Source organism: Myxine glutinosa, chromosome 1, assembly GCF_964187855.1.
Source record: "Myxine glutinosa chromosome 1, kmMyxGlut1.1, whole genome shotgun sequence".
NCBI classification, from domain to species: Eukaryota; Metazoa; Chordata; class Myxini; order Myxiniformes; family Myxinidae; genus Myxine; species Myxine glutinosa.
In genome coordinates, this window is record NC_136261.1 from 205,640,453 (window position 1) to 205,665,054 (window position 24,602).

The 24,602-nt window shown below is 47.8% G+C and overlaps 2 protein-coding genes across 2 annotated transcripts in view; both read right to left on the reverse strand.

The window, feature by feature from the left end:
- Nucleotides 1-24,602, reverse strand: part of LOC144890870 (uncharacterized) — a 946,020-nt gene that overhangs the window by 416,854 nt on the left and 504,564 nt on the right. The window lies entirely within an intron of this gene.
- LOC137433057 (1,4-alpha-glucan-branching enzyme) overlaps nt 1-24,602 on the reverse strand; it is a 66,296-nt gene that overhangs the window by 17,496 nt on the left and 24,198 nt on the right. Inside the window, exons 4-6 of the mRNA XM_068125488.2 lie at nt 6,286-6,401; nt 5,865-5,990; nt 3,720-3,855 (exon numbers count right to left, since the gene is read on the reverse strand). Of these exons, the coding sequence (XP_067981589.1) occupies nt 3,720-3,855; nt 5,865-5,990; nt 6,286-6,401 (378 nt within the window). The remainder of the gene's footprint in view (nt 1-3,719; nt 3,856-5,864; nt 5,991-6,285; nt 6,402-24,602) is intronic.

Consider the following 24,602-nt stretch of genomic DNA (forward strand, 5'->3'; position numbering starts at 1 on the left):
TCTGTAGTTGCTAGGATCTGTTTTTGCACCTTTTTTGTGCAAAGCGGTGATGTTGGCTGATTTCCAAGCAGATGGCAGTTGACCTTGAGCAAAAGAGAGGGTGAAGAGAACAGAGAGAGGGTGAGATAGAGCGGCAGAGCAGGATTTTAGGACCCGTGGACTGATGCCGTCGGGTCCAGTTGCAGAATCAGAGTCGAGGGTTGACAGAAACTTTTCCACCTTGTCAGGAGGAAAGGACACGGAGTCCAGGAGCAGCTGGGTACGACTGGGTATGGTGGGTACAGAGAGGGATGGGTTTGGGACACAAGATTTAGAGGCAAACACAGAGTTGAGGCATTCAGCTTTTTCACGTGCGGAGTCAGCTGTGTAGCCGTTTGAGGTAAGGGAGGGGATGGAGGGGGAACAAACACCAGAAACGGATTTGACCAGATGCCACCAGGATTTGGAAGAGGGAGACAGATAAGAGAGTTCGGTCTTGAGAACGGAGAGATATTGTTTCCTGGCTCTCCTGAGGGTGGACACACACTTGTTTCGGGCTTTGTGAAAGGAAATGAGATTTCCTTCCGTTGGATTTGCTTTCCAGGAGACGAAGGCAAGTTGTTTCTGGGCAACAGCCTCACCACAAGATTCCGTGTACCATGGACGGGAGGAAGGGTATGACAACTGAAGACGAGATGGGATAAATCTGTGCATGAGAGAGAGCAATTTACTTTGGAAGAATTCCCAGGATGAGTTGATGTCAGAGGTAGTAGAGATGGGAGACCAGTCCAGATGATTGATGGCTGCTTGAAGACCGTGCCAGTTGGCCTGAGTGAAATGCCAGACTCGTCGACGCTGAGCAGGCTCCCTGAGAATGGTCAGAGAGATGTCCACTTTAACAAGGACATGATCAGATGATCCGATTGGAGCAGAAGAAGAGCAGCAGACATTTTCAGGGAAGTTAGTCAGAACCAAGTCCAGAAGAGAAGATGCTCCGTTGACTGAGATCTGGGTCGGGAAATTGACAGATTGTGTCAGTCCCAGTGAGTCGCAGAAGTCCTTTGCTGAGGAGCCATGGCTGGTGAGAGTGGTACCCACACCCAGCCAACTGGCATGATGACAGTTGAAATCACCACATATGAGGAAGAGAGAGTTGGGATGAGTAGATAGAAGTTGGTCCATATTATCAGACAGCGAGATGTAGATGGAGTCATCACTGTTTGGTGGACGGTACAACACACATATGAACAAGAGGTGGGAGCGAAGGGGAAGCCGTAGCCAGCGGTATTCCTGGGGGTGAGGTGGAGAGAGTGCAGTGCAGGGCGAGTGAGGAAGAGAGTTTTTGATAAAGATAGCAACCCCACCTCCAGGACGAGGCTCAGGTCTATCATACCGGAGGAGGGAGTAACCCGGGAGAGATACTAAAGAATCAGAGACATCATGAAGGAGGAAAGTTTCTGTTAAGCAGATCACGTCTGGTTTGACAGAAGCAACCTGTATGGAGAGATCAGTTAAGTTTGAACGAAGGCCCCGGATGTTTGAGGTCCATACCGTTAATGAAGAGGAAGGGGGAGCATCGGATACAGAACAGGGGGGAGGAGGGGTAGGGTAAGATGTGGAAGAGGTAGGGAGAGCTGTTGAAGGTGTGTCAGAGATTTCAGAATAGCTCGGAGAAAGGGAAGGATGGGGCGGACAAAAGGTTTGATTGTGATTGGGTGAGGCACAATGAGGTGTTATTTGAGGAGGGGGAAGAGCGAGGCAGAAGGTTGAGGGAGATGGAGGTGAGAGTTGGAAGGGGGAAGAAGCGGGGAGGACGCTTTGAGTGGGGGGAGTGAGAGGGGGGAAATTGAGAAGAAATGAGGGTGGGGAGATTTGAAGGGGAGGAGCGAGGGGGGAGTTTGGGAGGGAAGGGACAAGGGGAGGGATTTGAAAGGGATGGGATATGGGGGAGATTTGGAGGGGAGGGGTGAGGGAGGAGTCTAGGAGGGGAGGGGCGAGGGGGAGTCTTGGAGGGGAGGGGTGAGGGGGTAGTTTAGGAGGGAGGGGGCAAGGGGGGAGATTTGAAAGGGATGGGTGATGGGGAGGATTAGGAGGGGAGGGGAAAGGGGGAAGATTTGAAAGGGATGGGTGATGGGGAAGATTTGGAGGGGAGGGGTGATGGGGAAGATTTGGAGAGGAGGGGTTATGGGGAAGATTTGGAGGGGAGGGGTGAGATTTGATTTTAGAAAGTGTACGATTAATGGGAAACGAACATTTATTGCAAAATGAGTTTCTTGTGACCTTCGAGTTAAAAATACATTTAAGGACGCTGGATGGAGGATGGAGTGCAGGAGAGTTTAGGGAATGTAGAAAAAAGGCACTATAAGAGATGGAATTTTTTTGGGGGTTGAATAGATTTAGTGAGCAAGTCGAAAGCAGCCTTTTAAAGAAGAAGAAGAAAAAGGTGTTATAATATATGACGGAATACATAACTTGAGGGGAAAGTGTAAACATTGAAGGTTAATAACAGTGAAAACTATCTGGGGAAATGGGGGAGAAACACGTGGTCGAAGAACGAACGAACGAACGAATAAGAATGAAGAAACGAATGAGAACAGAGAAGGAAATGTTTTTTTTTTTGTTTTTTTGAGTTGAGATTTACACAAGGAAGTAGGCTATGGGGTGAAAAGACTGGGAAAACAGAGAACGAAAGTTATTGGATCACAAACGACGGACCGCTGAGAGAAAAACAAAGCCTCAAGGTTGTACACTGTACAAGGCCTCAAGACACGACACGAATTAACACGATTTTCAATACAGGTATGAAAGATTTGCACCGAAAATCTTCCTCGGGACACAATATACGTACACCCACCATAAAATAAATACAGTTATAACGAAAATACAAATGGGAACAATTACTTAACTTCGATTTCAAATCGCTCGCGACGCGGCAAAGGCCTTGCTCGCGACGCGGCAAACAGACGATTAATTTATGAAAGATAAACACCGAGAAATTTCCAAGGTGCACACTATAACTTCACACACCGAAAGATAAATACAGTTTCGACAAAATACAACAAAATACGACAATACTGTAATATTAATACTACATGCGTTCTGAGCCAAATTACAAATTCCTGCTCCATTTCATTTGGGGCACTGCAACAGTGGCAGAGCTGCGGAACCAACTCCATACAACCATTTTGTTTCCAGGGGTAAACTGTTTTTGATGCAGTATAACGTGCTGGTGCAAATATGGCCAAGATAAATGTGCAGATCAATAAGTTTGCCTCAGACAAAGAGCAAAACATCCACACACTTCAAATCTAGCAGGTATTCTCACGTATATGGTATGTTTCTGACACACATTTAAGATTAACAAAAGGACAAGACTTACCTCCTTCTTTTGTATGCAACACATGGCTGCAGGTCACATCATTTCCTGAGGGGGCACGGCTGTGCCGCTGACACAGTGCCCCATGGGTTAGGGCAGGAATTTGTGATTTGTTCAGGGTGCAAGCGATAGCTCGCCTACTCTTCGCCAAGGACACCGTGGGATCGTTAACATCCGCCAACTAATGATGGCACGCCCGGTTTAACGTTAATCCGAAGGACAGCATACACAATGATGCTTCGCTCTGCCTGTGAGACACCAGGATGACAGTTTGTAGCTGAGACGGGGGATTCGACCCCAGGCTAGACGGCTCAGAGGCGAGTGTGCATACCACTAGGCCATAGTGCAAGTCCCTAAGACTCACCTAATTTTTTGATCCTGGGCAGGACATTCACCGTGAAATGTTCAAACGAGGCAATCTTGCCCTCATGTGAAGAAATTCCAACGTGTGCTTCATAAATACGGAGGCTGTGTGGGATTGGAGGGTGAGGGTGGGTGAACTAGTGAAAATAAAAACGGGGAAAGAGAGGTGGATAGTTAAGTAGACTGAATGAAATCACAGTAAAGTTCTCAACTTATAAATCTTTTAAAGACTATTCTACAATACTTTTAATCAAAGTCTCAGACAGGTTTACACTGCCATCAGCATTTACCATGTAAAAAGAGGAAAGAGCAAACAAACAAAACAAGTGCCCTGCAAGACATGTGGATAGTTCATGGTGTAGTTATTACAAATACATGTTCCAGGACAGACTTAGGTTAATAGTAATACATTACAACTTCAACATAATACGAATAAAATCAACAGTACTGTAATGCAATATAATTTATTGCTATATTATAGTGGGAGAGGTTGCGCATGCTGCCACCACCATGCTCCTCGGTAGTGATGGTGTTAGATGGGTGATGAGCTGCGCTCAAATGCCACCAGACGTAGGGCTTTGCTTTCAGGCCAAATAATTAAGTTTTAGTCTCATCAGACCACAGAATCTTTAGCCTCATGCTCTCCTGTCTTTCACGTGCCTTTTTGCAAACTTCAGGCATGCTGTCATGTACCGTTTTCTCAGGAGTGGCTTCCGTCTGGCCACTCTCCCATAAAGCCGAGATTTGTGAACTGCTGCAGACTGTTGTCCTTCCAGTAGGTTCTCCCATCTCAGCCAAGGAACTCTGTATTTCTGTCAGAGTGGTCATTGGGTTCTTGGTCACCTCCCTGACCAAGGTTCTTCTTGCCCGGTTGCTTAGTTTGGTCGGACGGCAAGCTCGAGGAAGAGTCTGGGTAGTTCCATATCTCCATTTCCTGATGATGGTGCTCACTGTGCTCTTGGGAACTTTCAACACTAGAAATTGTTTTATACCCTTCCCCAGATCTTTGCCTCTTCACAATTCTATCTCGGAATTCTATGGACAGTTCCTTGGACTTCAGGGTAGAGTATCTGCTCTGACAGGCACTTTCAACTGGGACCTTATATAGAAAGGTGTGCTTCTTTCTCAATCATATTTAATCAACTGAATTTGGCCACAGGGCCAAAAACTCCAATCAAATTGTAGAGACATCTCAAGGATGATCAAAGGAAATTTGATGCACCTGAGCTCAATTTAAAAAGGGGTTGACGACTTATTGACTCAAGAAGTTTGAGATTTTCATTTTTAATTACTTTCTAAAAATTTCTAAATGAAAAATTCCACTTTGACATTATGGTGTATTTTGTGTAGACTGTAGATCGGTGACAAAAATATCTCGATTTAATTCATCTTAAATTCAGGCTGTAATACAACAAAATGTGAAAAAGTCAAGGGGTGTGAATATTTCCTGAAGGCACTGTAACTCCGTCTAACAATCTCTTGAGAACCTAATCAAAGTGAAATTTTATTTGAGTCGCCCCACTGTGGAAATTTGGGGCAAAATATTCCCCGAAAATACAAAATGTCAGTCATCACATACCGTCACATACATTGCTGGCCGGGCAGCATGGGGTGTGCGACTTTGAAGAAACTATTTTTATGGTGAAAAATCGTCAAACTACAGATGAAATTGCCCAAACAATTCTTTTAACCCAGGTGTTTTCATATCAATGTACATACAGTACATGTCCACACACATGGACATTGTCCTCAATACTAATTTCATTTTAAATGCCACGTCCCATGGATCCAGTTTTCAGGTTTTTCCCACATGCTGTTTATAATTATTCTGTTATTCATCGTGTTTATCTCACTTTGATGGCAAAATACACCATCCAGAGGTGTCGTGGACTCTTTTAGATGCGGAGACTTGAGGAAAATTTTATTTTTCACAATACATGTGCACAAATAAATGTTTATTTTTCAATTGATATCACAAAACGGAATATATTTGTTGAAATGGAATATATAGATATATTTTTGGAAATGGAAAAGACACTCGTTTTGAAAGAGGAAATGACTGGCTCTATAAATGCCAAAATACGTTCTACTCCACCCATGAAAAGTGATATTGCATCCGATTCTTCCGGACATCATTCTGCCACACCTTGAAGGGTTCCGGTGGATCCCAATGGACCCAATCGTATTCTACAGATGTTGGTTCTTGGACAACGTATCGGGCCCATGGAGATATACGGAAGAGCAATCCACCATCCGGAACTTGCACCACAACCTGCAAAACGAGCAAGCCAAAGGCAATTTCATACCTGAGATGCACTGGAAAGACAATTTAAGAGGAAAGGGTTTTGGATGTTAGGGAATGGGGTGGGAATGGGGGGGGGGGGGTATACAAGTAAGATGAAAGACAAGATAAGATAGCAGGGAAAGATAATAAGGAAAGGCCAACATGATCAGAGATTCAGAGTGAAAAAAAGGAATGGAATAAAAAGAGTAGATTGGCATAAAGGAAGAGGCGAGGCAAAATAAGTAAAAGAACAAAATAAAAGGCAAAGAAGAACAAAACGTGCCTTGAGCTTTGAGAGATGAGAAATTGGTGATGACCCATCAGAAAGGGGAGGCAGATGTAGTTCCCATTTCCCAAAATCACATTTCTGATATGGGTGTGAGGTATATGACCATCCATCTATGCAGGAGTTGGGTGGGGTGCAAGATTGATTAATGTCACAGAGAAGAATTTAGAATGTTAAAAGTATCTCCCTAAAAAAAAAAATATATATATATATATACAAATAAATAAATAAATAATATATATGTAAATAAATAAATAAAATATATATATATATATATTGTAACGATTTTGAGAAGTGTAACGGGTTTTGAGGAGTGTAACAATTATGGAGGAAGGGTAACGGATGTGAAGAGTATGGTTTTGGTATGGTAACATCCTGGTAATGTAAATAATGGTCGCAGCCGTCCTCCTAATTAATTTCATAGAACATACACGCAGGTCACGATATATCTTTTAAATAGTGTATTTCCTTATTCCATGTAGGCTAAGTATGTGTTTTCCACTAGATTGACTTTGCATTGTATCAAACAAAATAAGCGTAGGCCCTTCCAATTTCCCCAAAACCTCCCTTCCATTTGCCTTCCGCATTTTGGTCGGTTTTTCTCTTCAACCACCATTGGCCACGAGGTAAGGTTGGAGAAGAAAGGCGTGTCTCCACCTCGTCAGAAGAGGGCAGGAGTGAACCGGCCCTAACAGCCAATCAACACCGCGGTGAGTGACCCGGTAGGCGTGCCCTCGGAGCCGGCGGCTTAATTCCGCCGGAGGTGATAAAAGCGAATGTAAGGAACTGCTTTAGGGAGAGGCCTTGAGAGATACGCTGGGGGATGACCTGGAAGAGGAGCGCAATCCACCGCAAGCCCTACCTACCTGCCTGCAATATCCCCTGTCGTTGGAGAGACGCGCTGAACGGAGGGAGACGGCTCCACCCCAGGAAGAGGAGCAGGTGCGCCGAGCCAGCGCGTGACGGCCGCGGATACGCGACGGAGGTTTTCCCGCCAAAACCGCGAGGGGTTGAAAGCTGCTGCCTCCGACCTTGCCTTCCTCTCAAGCAATCAACCTCGAGCCATTACCTGCCTGCAATATCCACCGTGTGAGTGTGAACGTCCTGTCCTACTCGTTTGTCTTGGGGATTAAGTAAATGAAATAGAATAAGTTAACAATGCACTGTGTGACTGCTCTTTTCCATCTATTGCTGTAAATAATATTGGTCGCTCTAAAATATTGCTTGTGTGTGTATAATAAATCTGTTCTTCCTCCAAACTCTGTCTTTCTTCTCTCTTCTTCTCTTTCGGTCGCTTTAGAGGTTTCCCAATTGAATATCTGTAGCGCGATTAGTCAACGTTCGGGTGGAATCGGGTTCTAATCGGGGAGTAACTGTTCGGACGCGGTTAAATACACCACCGCTCGGTAAAATAACATCCAAAAACCGTGTCCGTAACAATTGGTGTCGAGGAGTTGGATTCGAACCTGGGACTAAATTTGTTAGGCCCAAAGATTAAAAAAAAAATTTTTGGTCAAAATTACGAGCTGCCGAAATTGTGTTGTTTTATAAAACCCGAATTTTGAGATCGCGCCATGGACAATCAAGGCGATCGGATGTCGGTGGGAGAGATAGACGGGGTGGAATCGACCCAGGACCTCGGGGAAATGTATGTGGAGGAAAGGGAGGAGAAAAATGGCAAGGCGGTTGAGGGTGTATCAGACGCACAAAATGGCGCTCTCGCATACGGGGTTTCAGGCGCGCAAAAAGGCGCCTCGCACGAGCGCGCGGCAGCCGAGCCCGCGGTGCCAACGGCCTGGGATCCATTTCTTGCAAATTTGTTGAAATTTTTGACCCAGTGGGATGAAGAAAACAAAATGTATGCCCAGGGGCTCATATCCAACAGGGAAATTAACAACATGGGTGTTCAAATGACTAAGGAACTAAAAGAAAGAAATGAGGCAACAACGAACGGAATGAGGGCCGATAGGGAGCAGAGGGACAGAGACCGCAAGTTGGGCGAAAGGGTCCCAGGGGTGCGCGAGGAGGTAAAGCGAGGTGAGAGGCGTATGGAGAAAGAGGTGAGAAATAATACGGCTAAGTTACAAGGGGGAATAGAAGATCTGACGAAGGGAGTAGAACAGCTGACAGTCGGACAAAGGGAACTAGCGGACCAAGTGGAAAAGAACACTGCAATCATCGGGGGTTTAAAAGCGACACAAAAGGACAATAAAAACGAATTAATAGCAACACAAAAGGAATGTCAGATGGTACATGAGGGGTTGACGAAGAAGTTGGAGGAGGTGACAGAAGTGATGGAGACGAAGGACCGAGAGGTGAGGACGCACATCGAAACGGTTAAGGTGGCGTTAGAGCAGGGGTCAGGAACCTTTTTGACTGGGAGAGCCATAAAAGCCAAATATTTCTAAATATATTTCATTGAGAGCCATATAGTATTTTTAACGTATAATAAATTAAATATGTCTTACTTTTAATGCGACTTCTGGTGCTGCATGGTTTTGCTGATGGCCTTGTAGTCTGGTTCATACGTGGTGAGGTTGAGCTTTATGCAGGCGTTGAGGCTTCCATCAGTTAAACGTGAGCGTAGGTTGGTCTTAATGTTCCTCATATGCGAGAATGACTGCTCACATGCATATGTAGAGCCAAACATGGTCAATACGGCAATACTCACACGCTGCATTGTGTGGTATGTCACAGGAAGCTCGTTCCAAGTTTTAAGAATCAGCTGGTCTTCAGGTTGAAGATTTTTCATTTCTGTCCACTTGTGTTCCCTCGCCAGCTCTGCTCGCTGTCGCGCAAGACTTTCCAACTCTCCATTAAGTGACTTGAACTTACTCATCCACATGTTTGATGCCTTCAGGTCAGCAACTTCCAGCTCAAAGTCTCCGATAGAGACCCGGGGATGCATGTCAGGTCGATTTTGTCCACTGCACACTCATGTGGATGAGTGATGAACTTGAAAAGACCAGTGCGCGCACGAAATTCTCCAAAACGTGCTTTGAATGACTGCAGGAGATTGGACGTAAAGCCAGCTAGCTGCTGGAGATCCAGATGTTGAGTGGAGTCACTTGCTAAGCATGCATCTCTAAATTGTTGCAGTCTTTCAAAGTGCAGAAGACGACCTGTTTCAATGTCCCTGAGAAAGACTTCCAGCTTGCTTTCAAATGCAAACACTGCTTGTTGAAGGGATGAGATTGTATTTCCAATACCTTGCATTTTCACATTGAGCTGGTTCAGATGGCCAGTTATGTCCACGAGATAGTGAAACTGCAGGAGCCAGTCAGTGTTGTCTAGCTCAGGATGCTTGACGCCTTTCATTTCAAGAAAAGTCCGGATTTCACTCAGGCAAGCTGCAAAACAGCTGAGCACCTTCCCCCTTGACAACCAACGCACGTTGCTGTGTAAAAGCAGACCGGGATAATGATTCCCAACTTCTTCTAACAGAGCTTTAAACTGGCGATCATTTAAAGCTCGGGCAACAATAAAGTTGACCACTCGAATGACCAGCGACATCACCTCACCAAGCTCCTGGCCACACGTCTGAGCGCAAAGCGCCTCCTGGTGCAGGATGCAATGAAAACTTAGGATGGCTCTCTTTTCATGTTCACGGAGAAGCGCTACAAATCCTTTGTTCTTCCCCAACATACAGGGTGCACCATCAGTACAGACAGAAATAAGTTTATCCATCGGTAGTTTTTTTTCTTTAGCAAACTCCATGAAAGACGTGAATAAATCCTCTCCTCTTGTTGTCCCTTTCATTGGCAAAACAGCCAAGCTTTCCTCACGCAGTGTGTCACCTGCAGCATACCTGGCAATTATACTGCACTGAGATAGATGGCTAACGTCTGTTGACTCATCTAACGTGAGAGAAAAGTATGTCCCGGCGTTTATGTCCTTAATTTGTGTTTCCTCGACTTGATTTGCCATCATGATGCTACGATCGTGCACAGTTCTTGCTGACAGGGGCATGTCTTTTATTCGTTTGATTATCTTGTCTTTATTTGGGAAGTCATCAAACAGTTCATTGGCCACATCAAGCATGAATGTTTTGGCATACTCGCCATCTGTGAATGGCTTTCCATTCCTTACTATTGCCAAAGCACCCGCAAAGCTAGCGGAATTCCCGTCACCTTGCTTGGTCCACACACGTAGTTGCTGCTGACTCGTCTGCACTCTCCGCTGTAGCTCCTCGCATGCCCTTTTCCTGCTGTCCCCCGCTGGATATTTCGATGCAAATGAAGCATGGTGCGTATCGAAGTGCCGCTTTATATTTGACCGTTTCATCGATGCAATTTTATCATTGCATATTAGACATACCGCAGATCCTGCTCTCTCACCAAATGCAAATCCCTCTGTCCACGCAGCCTGGAATGCACGGTAATCATCGTCTTTTTTTCTTTTCGCCATCTTTTCCGTTACAAGGGTTGAAGCGGATAAACTAGTTGGCTATCTGATAAAATTGATTTCTTCACCTTTACAATGACGCGGACATGCTCGCGAGCCATTGGTTCCCGACCCGACCCACCGGTGACCCGTGAAATTTATCTTCAAAACTAATTTCTGTTTACTTTAAAATGACACAGTATTATTAAGAAATATCACAAGTATTTTAAAATCAGTTCCAAACTGATTTTTTTTTTTTCAACTCAAAATTGTCTGGGAGCCATATGCCGTCACCGGAAGAGCCATATATGGCTCGCGAGCCATAGGTTCCCGACCGCGGCGTTAGAGGAAGAAATAGAGGGGGCGCACCGGGAGATGAAGGAGGTAAAGGAAAAATTAGAGGAGGTGGAAGAGGGGGTGAGTGAAATTAAGAAGAGACGGAGGGAAACTAAAAGGGAGATAAAGGAGGAAGTCATGGAATATGTACAAGGTCTGTGTTCAAATCATGATGAAGTGCTCACTAACCAAATAAAAAGTTTGCAGGTGGCAGAGGAGGTGCGGAGACGAAGTACGGAGGTGAGTGGCAATGTATATGATGTGAGGAAAGCTTCAGTCGGCTTGGGGATTGGTTTGGATCCGGGTGTTCGTGAAAGGCCGTTGGTGAAGTGTGTGACAGGTCAGGTGTGCGAAAAAAGAGGTGTGCGAGAATGTCCGACCATGGGGTGTGTGAGGAAAAAGTGCACGCCGAGGAGTGAGTGTGCCGTCAGGAGTGAGCCGGTCGAAGCGCGTGTGCGAGGGGGTACATGGAAGCGCGGTGTGGTGAGTGTTACGGAGGAAGTAACGAGAGAGTGTACACCTGTGGTGAGTGTTACGGAGGAAGTAACGAGAGAGTGTACACCTGTGGTGAGTGTTACGGAGGAAGTAACGAGAGAGTGTACACCTGTGGTGAGTGTTACAGAGGATGTAACGAGAAAGTGTACGTCTGTGGTGAGTGTTACGGAGGAAGTAACGAGAGAGTGTACACCTGTGGTGAGTGTTACGGAGGAAGTAACGAGAGAGTGTACACCTGTGGTGAGTGTTACAGAGGATGTAACGAGAAAGTGTACGTCTGTGGTGAGTGTTACGGAGGAAGTAACGAGAGAGTGTACACCTGTGGTGAGTGTTACGGAGGAAGTAACGAGAGAGTGTACACCTGTGGTGAGTGTTACGGAGGAAGTAACGAGAGAGTGTACACCTGTGGTGAGTGTTACGGAGGAAGTAACGAGAGAGTGTACACCTGTGGTGAGTGTTACGGAGGAAGTAACGAGAGAGTGTACACCTGTGGTGAGTGTTACGGAGGAAGTAACGAGAGAGTGTACACCTGTGGTGAGTGTTACGGAGGAAGTAACGAGAGAGTGTACACCTGTGGTGAGTGTTACAGAGGATGTAACGAGAAAGTGTACGTCTGTGGTGAGTGTTACGGAGGAAGTAACGAGAGAGTGTACACCTGTGGTGAGTGTTACGGAGGAAGTAACGAGAGAGTGTGCACCTGTGGTGAGTGTTACGGAGGAAGTAACGAGAGAGTGTACACCTGTGGTGAGTGTTACGGAGGAAGTAACGAGAGAGTGTACACCTGTGGTGAGTGTTACGGAGGAAGTAACGAGAGAGTGTACACCTGTGGTGAGTGTTACAGAGGATGTAACGGGAGGGTGTGCGCGAGAAAGGTGTGTAACGGACGGGTGCATGAGGAAAGAGTGTGCGGTCGAGAGTAAGGGTGAGTGCGCGACCGAGAGTGGAGGTGAGAGTAGTGAGAGTGAAACGGAGCGTGAGTTGGTTATGACAGGTGAGCGAGGATGTACACCTGGGATGGAAGGATGCACACCTGGAATGGTAGAGCGTGTGTGGGAAGGCACATTTGAGTTGGTAGTGAGGCACGTGGTTGGGTGTGCGAATGAGAGCACACCTGTGATTGTCACAGAGGAGGTGACCGAGGAGGGGGCGCGAAGCGGTGTATTGGTGAGGTGTGCGAGCAACGAATGTGTGCCAAAGTGTTCGGTGGTCAGGTGTGTGACCAAGGCTGTGAGTGGAATGGGTGTACCTGGGTGTGTAAGGAAAGGTACGAGGAGCATGGGCACAGCTGGATGTGTGAGCAAGGAACGGGCTGCGGGGTGTAAGCGTCCAGGTGAAGCATCGACGTTAGACGGGGTAGAGTTTAGAACGACTTATAGCCGAATCAGGCCCTCGGTGCGCGTCGGGCAGCTTCGCGTGCCGCGAGGATCAGCGGGGATCCGAACCACGGCGGTTTCGAAAGAACCGCCGTACGCGATCCACGCTATGCCTCGCTTGGAACGGCCGCGGCCGGGCTCCACTAGGCGGAGCGGGCAGCTGGATAGGAAGGGTCGTTATGGCGACCACGTTTTGTTGAGACGTGCCGGCAGGTCGAGATCGGGACATTGGATGGCCCCACGCCGAGGTGATGCGTGGGATCTCGGCCCGGGTAAGCCCCCGCCCATGCCCCGAATGCGGGACGCATCCAGCCGCCAGCACAAAAGAATTCGCGTTCATTGCTCGGCTGTACGAAGCCGGGCTGTAGATGTGAATTGGCGCACCGAGAGGATGTAATAAGTAGACGGATGATGATGGTAGTGATTTGAAACGAAATTTAGAAAAGTGAATAGAATTGGCAGTAAATGGAAAATTTTTGAATTGTGGATTTGGACGAGCAAAATTGATAGTGAGAGACCCCCGATGTGGTGGGATGGCAAATCCACCATCCCTCACAGACGGGGGGGCAAAGGAGCAATAGCTTATGGGGTGTATGGCAGTGAAAACTAGCCCGGGTGGGTTAGGTTATATTGATAGGGCCCTAGAAGATGACATTAGGTAACGTTAAGGTTAGTTAGTGACTGATACCTGTAGTGGGGACGCAGGTAGATTAGTATGGATGATAATGACGTGGGAGCGCAATAGTTTAAAGGGACGACTGGGAAGCGCAAGTTTCAGAGGGGAGTAGTTAGCTGAGATGATGCCGTGTGTGTGAGGATTGAACAGGTGAGAATGGAACAGGTGTGATTGCACAGGTGTGCAACTGAACAGGTGTGTGGAGCAGTGTATGAGGGAGTAGTGGTGATTGCGTGTTGTGTTGACCAAATGGTCCAGGAAGAAAGGAGGGTGCAGGTGGCACCAGGTATGATTGCACAGGTGTGCAACGACAGGTGAATGAAAGACAGGTGTATGGAATAAATGGTATGGAGTATTGGAATGGATGGTCGTGGAGTGAGTATGGTGGAAATTGTGGAGTGGAGTGGATGGTGCGAAGGTGTGAATGGGGGAAGAGTGGACCCCCATCACGGATACCCGGGGCGGGTAGTGTAAGTGTTAGGTAGAGGGTACAGGTAAATTGTGGTTGGATATTGGCATCTGTGGTGCGGGTGACAGAATGGTATGTGGATGGGTGCGTTGGTGTTGTGGAAATGGCTGGGCGTGTAGCCTGTTAGTGTGTGTAGTTGGTTGGGCACTCCACCACTGGGAGGATGTCGGCCAGGTGAGGCCGCAGGTGGGCTCTGGGAGCCGGTAGTAGTTGTTGTGGATGGGGCCCGAGGATCCGGAGGACGGACCTGGGTAGCCCAGTGCCAGAGGGCACCATGGGGTGACAGAGCCAGGAGAGGGGCTGTCCCCAGGTAGTTAGGTTAGGGTGAGGAGCTAGGTAAGCTCGGGTGGCAACTACAGTGGTGGAGGTGTGCAGGTGGGTAGACCTGTTGGGAGAGCTACACGTCGCAGCCCAGAAATTGTGCTAGAGCACCGGGAGATGAATCGGGGGAGTGAGACCCCAAATTGAGGAGCACCACAGTTTGGCCAATGGGAATTGGTTATTAGAACCCATAGTGTAAGTTGGCCAATGGATTGGCAGGGAAAGACCCCGGGTAGTGTAAAGTGTGTTAAAGTCATTTAGAGGATAGTTAGGATGAAGGATCTCCTCACACCATCTGCATCCACTCACCTGAGGTGACAGGTACTCCACACCATGCCATGTTTGATTATTTTTTACTGTGCAAATGTTTGGGTTGTGAGACGCATCATGACGTGGGTGTGACATTGTGCGTAATTCCATCTCTCCCTCCTTTTGAGGATTGATGATGAATTGATGATGGCAAATTTTGAAGTAGAGGGATTGTGGTGACGAATTTGGTATAAGGGAAATATGGGGAAGACGTGACAGTAGTGACGAATTTGTAAATGGGTAGATTTTGTAAATATGGGGTAAGAGCAAGGGTAGTGTAGGTGACAGGGGGGTGACGTACGGTAGGGACGAGCTTTCTCACTTCGCCCTCCGTACGCATTTCACCTTGCATTGCCTTGTTTGACGTGTACCCTTGTGACCTTACCCCTCGCTCAATTGTCTTTCTTTTGTCTCCCACATGACCTGTGCGCCATTGGGTGCCGAGGGGAGCGTGCGTGAGGTGGCCATTGTGCGCCCGAGATTCCCAGAACCAGCACGCATTGCGTTGATGTACCACTTTATGGACCGCTGTTCGGCGGCCAAGTACCACTTGATGGACCCCAGGTTCTGGGGCAGAGCACCTCTGTTGGAGACCGGCCATAGTGGCCAGGGAATCTTGCTTGCGGACCTCGGTAAGGTGGCACCTATGCCAAACAGGTGGACCACCCTTAGTTGGCCCCTGAGGCCCTAAATAATAATAAAAAACGAACACAAGTTGTGCTTTTTATTATGTCCAAATAGGCCGCATGAAGCCAGAAGACGTCAGGAAGAACATCGGCCCAGCAGACAAGGAGAAGACCACCACCAGTTGTTTTGTTGTGTTTATTATGAACCATGGTGACTGCGCACCGAGTGGTGCTTTGTGGTGCTTTTGGGTGCTTTTGGGTGCTTTGGTGGTATTGGTACTGGTGCATCGATGCAATGCGTGCTGTCTCCTCCCTCCCAACAGGAATTTCTTTCTCTTGTTCCCTAAAAAGAAAAGAAAAAAACACACAGGTCCTGGGTTGCGTTGTAAATAAGAAATCACGTCATTGTAAATAATGCTCCCCACCGTAAATGTATAGTTTCAGAATAATTCCGTAATTCGGTTAGCTGTGGGCTTGAGTCTGTTAGACAGGATGCAATGCAATAGGGGGACATACTTATTTGTGTTTTAAAATTGTCACACTCAGGGTCAGGTTAATTGTAGAGGGAATTACACCTACATGTCACACTCAGTTAAGTCTAGTAGGCCCGAGGACGTGCCTGAAGAAAGGAGGGTGCAGTGTAACGATTTTGAGAAGTGTAACGGGTTTTGAGGAGTGTAACAATTATGGAGGAAGGGTAACGGATGTGAAGAGTATGGTTTTGGTATGGTAACATCCTGGTAATGTAAATAATGGTCGCAGCCGTCCTCCTAATTAATTTCATAGAACATACACGCAGGTCACGATATATCTTTTAAATAGTGTATTTCCTTATTCCATGTAGGCTAAGTATGTGTTTTCCACTAGATTGACTTTGCATTGTATCAAACAAAATAAGCGTAGGCCCTTCCAATTTCCCCAAAACCTCCCTTCCATTTGCCTTCCGCATTTTGGTCGGTTTTTCTCTTCAACCACCATTGGCCACGAGGTAAGGTTGGAGAAGAAAGGCGTGTCTCCACCTCGTCAGAAGAGGGCAGGAGTGAACCGGCCCTAACAGCCAATCAACACCGCGGTGAGTGACCCGGTAGGCGTGCCCTCGGAGCCGGCGGCTTAATTCCGCCGGAGGTGATAAAAGCGAATGTAAGGAACTGCTTTAGGGAGAGGCCTTGAGAGATACGCTGGGGGATGACCTGGAAGAGGAGCGCAATCCACCGCAAGCCCTACCTACCTGCCTGCAATATCCCCTGTCGTTGGAGAGACGCGCTGAACGGAGGGAGACGGCTCCACCCCAGGAAGAGGAGCAGGTGCGCCGAGCCAGCGCGTGACGGCCGCGGATACGCGACGGAGGTTTTCCCGCCAAAACCGCGAGGGGTTGAAAGCTGCTGCCTCCGACCTTGCCTTCCTCTCAAGCAATCAACCTCGAGCCATTACCTGCCTGCAATATCCACCGTGTGAGTGTGAACGTCCTGTCCTACTCGTTTGTCTTGGGGATTAAGTAAATGAAATAGAATAAGTTAACAATGCACTGTGTGACTGCTCTTTTCCATCTATTGCTGTAAATAATATTGGTCGCTCTAAAATATTGCTTGTGTGTGTATAATAAATCTGTTCTTCCTCCAAACTCTGTCTTTCTTCTCTCTTCTTCTCTTTCGGTCGCTTTAGAGGTTTCCCAATTGAATATCTGTAGCGCGATTAGTCAACGTTCGGGTGGAATCGGGTTCTAATCGGGGAGTAACTGTTCGGACGCGGTTAAATACACCACCGCTCGGTAAAATAACATCCAAAAACCGTGTCCGTAACAATATATATACAAATAAATAAATAAAGAAATAAAATAAATAAATATAATTAATTACATATATATATATATATATATATATATTGCTACGGAATCGGGCGACGGCACTCCCCTTACCGAGGGGGTTTAATCCCCTCGTCGTGCTAAGCTGGCAGTCTCCATTCCTGGTACCTGTAACGCTTTTCTGCGGGGTGGAACTGATCACGGTTATTGGTCTTGGGTTTATCCCGAATACCTTTATCAGTCCCTCCGCAGAACAGGGAGACAAGTACCGCTCGAACCACGGACAAGATGGTATTTTGCCGAGCGGTTTAGCAATCCGCGGTTCGAGCCGTTATCAAAGGACTAAACCCGATTACAAGCGGTTCTGCCGAAATCGCGCCATAGGGACTCAATTGGGAAAAGACAGACGATCTGATGAGAATGAAAACCAAGAATAAGGAGGAACAGGTATTTATTAACTAACTATACACAACCAAAGAAACCAAAAGAGAAACGAAAGCAATATACAGAAGAACAAGAAGACACAGCGCAAATCCTTAGAACAAGCTTATATTATACCCAGAGACAAGACGAACAGAACAAACTCACGTACACAAAAGGGGAATTGAAGGCAGGAATCGCGGTAAGGATAAGAAGAGCAGTCGGTCCACAGAACGGGCAGCAGGGAGGTCCGGGGATCGCGGCACGACGTCGAGGTCCGCGTGCACGCACTTGTTCTTTGTTCACAACGAAACCCCGGTCGTCAGCCTCCTTGCGCGTCTCTCAGTGCTCTTTTCTCATCCGCTTCCGAAGCTCATCTCCTGGTCGTGCCTTCTCCTTGCTCGTCTGCGCGTCTCTGCCTCATGCGTCCTCTCGTGGGGGCCTTGCGCACAGGGTTTTATATCCACCCCCGTGGAACCTTCACGAACCTGCTAGATCTTCCTGTCCACACCCTCTCAAGCCATGCCCACCGATTCCTGGTTGGTCGGTAGGGGGCTCCCTGGCTCCACCTTTGATGACGAGGTGGGGCCACGCCCTTCTTCTCCGAGATGACCTCGTGGGCAATGGAGTTTTGCAGACGCTGAAAACAACCCAAAGCAGTAGCGGCGAACGCCGCCGTACTGGCGCTTTTAGGAGGCCATGGGGATATTGCGAGGGATCCTATCTTATTTGATGCAACGGAGAGTCAACTATTGGAAACACAGAATAATGATACAACTATAGAGAGGTCCTACGATTCGCTACGTGTTGTACATGGACTAACTAAGGTGCACTTATTTCAATTAACAGCCAATTAAGGGGAAATGTACACAGGGGTTTATTTAAAAGGGAATTTACTACTAAATTTACATGTGAAGGTTCTAAAAACCACAACAATATATATATATATATATATATATATATATATAATGTTGCGAATATGGCATTTGGCCTCCATATCCGCTTGTAAATATTCCCCTATTTCCCCAATACTCTCCAACTATCCCCAATCCCCCATTCCCTAGTCCCATTGCCTGTAAATAACACTCTGTAGAACCGACCTTCCCCTTTTTCCCCCATTAAATGTCGTGCCCAGGTCCACCGCATCTCACGTAGACAACTTTCGGACATCTTGCTAGTTATTCTTAGTCTATGTCAGTTAAGGACTCGTTTCCATTAATTATGACTCTTTGTTGCACCAGAATGTGATTGTATGGCACCAGTAGTGAGTTTAGGACCTCCCCTTACCTCCTCCCATCTTCTTCCCCAAACAACAACTACAACAACAACTACAACAACAACTACAACAACGGCGCGGCGCGGGGGGAGTGTGCGTCCTCACACCGGCTCGGTTAGCCGCCATGACCATGCGCTCCGACGGGGTTACCACGAAGGGGCTCCCTGTCAGCCCTCGTCAAGGGCGGAGCCGGTAACCCCCCCGCACGCACCCAATGAGAAGCAACGAGCCGATTCCAGCTGGGGCGGAGCTAACGAGCCGAGGGCGTGTCACTCCCCGCCGGATATACGCGGCGACTTACCGGATGTGAGGAGAGATGCGCCTGAACTACGGAGAGCAGAGGAAGCCACCGCCACCCCCAGCGCGACGATACCTCCCCGCATCTTTGGACCGGACCGAACCGGGTCGATTCTGCCCTGAGCCCAGGTGCACCTGGAGCCATCGATACCCGCCTTTCCTTGCCATCAATCCCCGTGTGAGTCAGCCTTGTCCCGTTTATCTGTCGTCTGTTGGGGTTAATATAAGTGTGTCTAAGTGCCTGTCTTTCTATGATGTCCCTCTTGTAGTTGTAATCTAACCTTCCGCCTTAATATAACCTCCTCCGGAGGTCTTGAGAACTGAACCCTTGGTGTCGTGTCATTTTAATCCAGCCGTGTGTCTTTTCCTTCATTGACCTAGCGTAGCGCGACTCGGCAACGTTCGAGCATAATCGGGTAAACTGTGCAGACGTGGTCATACCAAACCGCTCGGTAAACTAACATCCACAACCGCGTCTGTAACAATATATACACAAAGAATTAAGTTAAGCACCCCCCCCCCCGTTTTTTTACAACCTCGCACATTACAAGTTTGTTGTCGTCAAAACAGTGTAATATACCCATGATATTGCTATATTTTCTGGAGAAGTGATATTATGGTCACATAAAAACATAACAATCATGCCGTTTTCAATATTTTATTCTGAATAATTTAAGGTGAAATTTTTTGGGAATTTTAGGCATATTTTCACCTCAATTTAAGTATGGAGCTATAGGTCCATCACGGACAGTGTGGATGACGTTTATGTTTTCTAACGTACAGTCATTGTTCTGAGAAGACCTCTAGCGATCTTTGCGTCAATAACGTGTGTAGGACCCACGTGATCGGATCACTGACTCAACCAATCACTTTTTTTCACTTTGATCACTCAATTTCATCAATGGATAATTGCTAATGTCATACCAATCATTATTTGATCTCACATACCTTAGAATATATGCCAATGTATACATATACACAAAGAATATATATTAGGGGGTGCTTACCTTAATTCGTTGTGTAGGGGTGCTTAACTTAATTCTTTGTGTATATATATATATATATATATATATATATATATATATATATATATATATATATATATATATATATATATATATACACATATATATATATATACATATATATATATATATTGTTACAGACACGACTTTGATGTTAGGGTGGGCCGAGCGGAATGGCCGCCGTGTCCGCACAAGTTACCCGATTATACTCGAACGTTGACTAAATCGCGCTATGCTAAATCAATGATGGAAAAGACAACGGCTGGATTAAAATGACACGACACCAAGGGTTCAGTTCTCAAGACCTCCGGAGGAGGTTATATTAGGGCGGAAGGTCAGATTACAACTACAAGAGGGACAGCATAGAAAGACAGGCACTTAGACACACTTATCTTATTCCCTGACAGACGACAGATAAACAGGACAAAAACTGACTCACACGGGGATTGATGGCAAGGAAAGGCGGGTTGGTCGATGGCTCAAGGTGCACTCTTGGCTCAGGGACAAATCGACCCGGTCCGGTCCAATAGATGCGGGGAGGTATCGTCGCGCTGGGGGTGGCGTCCTTTGCTCTCCGTAGTTCAGGCGCATCTGACCTCACATCCGGTTAGTCGTCGCGTATATCCGGCGGGGAGTGACACGCCCTCGGCTCGTTAGCTCCGCCCCAGATGGAATCGGCCCGTTGCTTCTCATTGGGTGCGTGCGGGGGGGTTACCGGCTCCGCCCTTGACGAGGGGCTGACAAGGAGCCCCTTCGTGGTAACCCCGTCGGAGCGCATGGTCAATGGCGGCTAACCGAGCCGGTGTGAGGACGCACACTCCCCCGCGCCGCGCCGCCCCCATCTCCTCTGTTGTTGTAGTTGTAGTTGTTGTTGTAGTTGTTGTTTGGGGAAGAAGATGGGAGGAGGTATGGGAAGGTCCTAAACTCACTACTGGTGCCATATAATCACATTCTGGTGCAACGAAGAGTCAGAATTAATGGAAACGAGTCCTTAACTGACATAGACTAAGAATAACTAGCAAGATGTCCGAAAGTTGTCTACGTGAGATGCGGTGGACCTGGGCACGACATTTAATGGGGGAAAAAGGGGAAGGTCGGTTCTACAGAGTGTTATTTACAGGCAATGGGACTAGGGAATGGGGGATTGGGGATAGTTGGGGAGTATTGGGGAAATAGGGGAGTATTTACAAGCGGATATTGAGGCCAAGTCCCATATCCGCAACATTGCACCCTTCTCTACCCTCGGGGCGTCCCGACCCGATAAATTTTTACCTATTTTAGTGTGGCACTCAGATGTAGTTCCCTCTACTATTAACTCTACCCTGAGTGCGACAGTTTTACAGATATTCACAAATGAGTAAATATGTCCCCCTGCGACGTTGCACCCTTCTCCTCACAGAAACACACCCACAGGATAACCGAATCCGGAAAGAATTCGCAAACTAAACATACAGCCGGTAGGGAGCATTATTTACAAGACTACGCTGCTATTTACACTACGATCCAGGACCTGTTTTTGGAGGAACACATGCAGATGTTATGCATAGAGAGAGCACGCATGCCAGCATCGATACACCAACCCACGAGTGCTCTGTGGCCTTACGGCCTTTAATAACGTGCAGAGCACCCCTTCCAAGCACCAAAAGCACCACCCCATCATGTACAGTCAGCACCATCCGGTGCACCAATAAAGTGTCTATAAATCACCGGTGGTGTCGCAGCCGGCCGATGTTCTGCCGCTGGTCTTGCCTTCGTGTGGTGCACTTGGTGTTCTTGCCTCTTTCAAAAAAAATAAAGAAAGGCGCCAACCGCGTCCATTTCTCTATTGTGGCCATCAGGGGGCCAACTGTTAGTGGTTCACCTTGTATGGCATAGGTGCCACGTTGACCCATAGGTCCATCCATGGGTGGTGCTTGGCCGCAAAAGAACTGCGGTCCATTGTGGGTGGCCACAAACATTGCGGTCCATATGGTGTATCGATCCAGGCAGCAAGCAGCGAAAGTGCAGGCCTACAACTGCGGATCCAGCACCTCTCTCTCCTCTCTCTCTGCCCCAAAGCCAGATCCTCGGAGGTGGGAGACAAAAGAAGCAGACAAGTGAGTAAGGTGGTAAGGGCGCAAAAGTGCACGCAATGCAAGGTAATGCACACTGGGGGCACATGGGAACCAGGTGAGACAGGTACGTTCCTACCGTACGCCCCCCCCCCCCCCCCCACCAGGTAACCTACATGGCCCCTCCCTTACCCCTTACTGTATCCACAAAACACAACACTACCCATAAACATCTATTTTACAAATCAACAAACATCCCTACTGTCTTCCCCGTTCCTCCCATATACCAAATTCGTCTTCTCTCCCTCCTAACCAATCAAATTTGCCATTTTCAACTTTCATCAAAATTTGCCATCTCCAACTCAACATCATAATTTGCCATTACCAATTCATCATCAGTCCCTCCGAGGGAGGGAGAGATGGAATCACCCCAATGTCTCATCCACGTCGTGATGCGTCTCACCAATCCAACAGCAATCCTCCTTCCTGCACAAAACAAAGAAAACACAGGTGTGGAGTCATCATCATCACCTCAGGTAAGTGGCTGCGTATGGTGCGACAGGTTCATCAATCCTAACTATTTCCTAAATGACTTTAACAACTTTACACTACCCGGGGTCTTTCTCCGGCCAAACCATTGGCCCTCTTACACTATGGGTTCTAAAAACCAATTCCCATTGGCCAAACTGTGGTGCTTTTCAATTTGGGGTCTCACTCCCCCGATTCATCTCCCGGTGCCCTCGCACAATTTCTGGGCTGTGGCGTGTACCTCTCCCAGCGGGTCTACCCACCTGCACACCTCCACCACTGCAGTTGCCTCCGAGCTTACCTGCTCCTTACCCTAACCTAACTACCTGGGGAAGGCCCTCTGGCGCTCTCCCCACTCGGTGCCCTCTCTGGCACTGGGCTGCCCGATCCACACCCGGGATCCTCAGGCACCCACTCACAACTACCGGCTCCCAGAGCCCACCTGCGGCCTCACCTGGCCGACATCCTCACAGTGGTGGAGTGCCCAACCAACTACACACACTAACAGGCTACACGCCCAGCCATTTCCACAACGCTAATGCACCCATCCACAATACCATTCTGCAACCGCACCACAAATGCCAATATCCAACCACAATTTACCTATACCCTCTACCTAACACTTACACTACCCGCCCCGGGTATCCGTGATGGGGGTCCACTCTTCCCCCATTCACACCTTCGCACCATGCACACCACTCCGTACCACTTACTCCAACTCTCTCCACACACCTGTACTTGCACACCTGTGCTCTCACTCTTGGTGCCGCCTGCACCCTTCTCTCCCCAAGCGCATTCGCGCTGATCCACACACTCACTACTCATACACTGCTCCACACACCTGTCCAGTTGCACACCTGTGCAATCACACCTGTTCAATTCTCACACAGCATCATCTCATCTAACTACTCCCCTCTGAAACTCGCGCTTCCCAGTTGTCCCTTTAAACTATTGCGCTCCCTCGTCATTATCATCCACACTAAACTACCTGCGTCCCCACTACAGGTATCAGTCACTAACTAAACTTAACGTTACCTAATGTCATCTTCTAGGGCCCTATCAATATAACCTAACCCACCCGGGCTAGTTTTCACTGCCATCAACCCCATAAGCTATTGCTCCTTTGCCCCCCTTCTGTGAGGGATGGTGGATTTGCCATCCCACCACATCGGGGGTCTCTCTCTACCAATTTTGCACATCAAATTTCAACAAATTAACAATTTTTGCCAATCACTACCCATCATCTGCCAATCACTACTGCCAATCCTTTGCCAATCATCAAATTTTGTTTTTCTCTAATTTTGGGGCCAAAACACTAACGTCATCACCCAGTCTACTCACTAATGCCTCTCGGTGCGCCAATTCCCGTCCAAAGCCCGGCTTCGTAAAGCCAAGCCATGAATGCGGGTTGTTCTGTGCCAGCGGCTGGATACGTCCCGCATTCGGTGCAGGGAAGGAGGTTTACCCGGGCCGAGATCCCACGCACCATCTCGGCACGGAGCCATCCCATGGCTCGATCTCGACCTGCCGGAATGCCTCAACAAAAAGTGGTCGCCATGACGACCCTTTCTATCGGGCTGCCCGCTCCGCCTAGTGGAGCACGGACGCGGCCGTTCCACGCGAGGCCCAGCACGCACCGAGGGCCCGCTTCGGCTAAAAGTCGACCTAACCTCTAACCTGGTTACCGTCGATGCTTCACCTGGATTCTTACACCCCGCAGCCCGTTCCTTGCTCACACATCCAGCCGTCTCCATGCTCCTCGTCGTACCTTTCCTTACACACCCAGGTACTCTCATTCCACTCACAGACTTGGTCACACACCTGACCACCGAACACCTTGGCACACATTCGTTGGTCGCACACCTCACCAACACACCTCTTCGCGCCCCCTCCTCTGTCACCTCCTCTGTGACAATCACAGGTGTGCT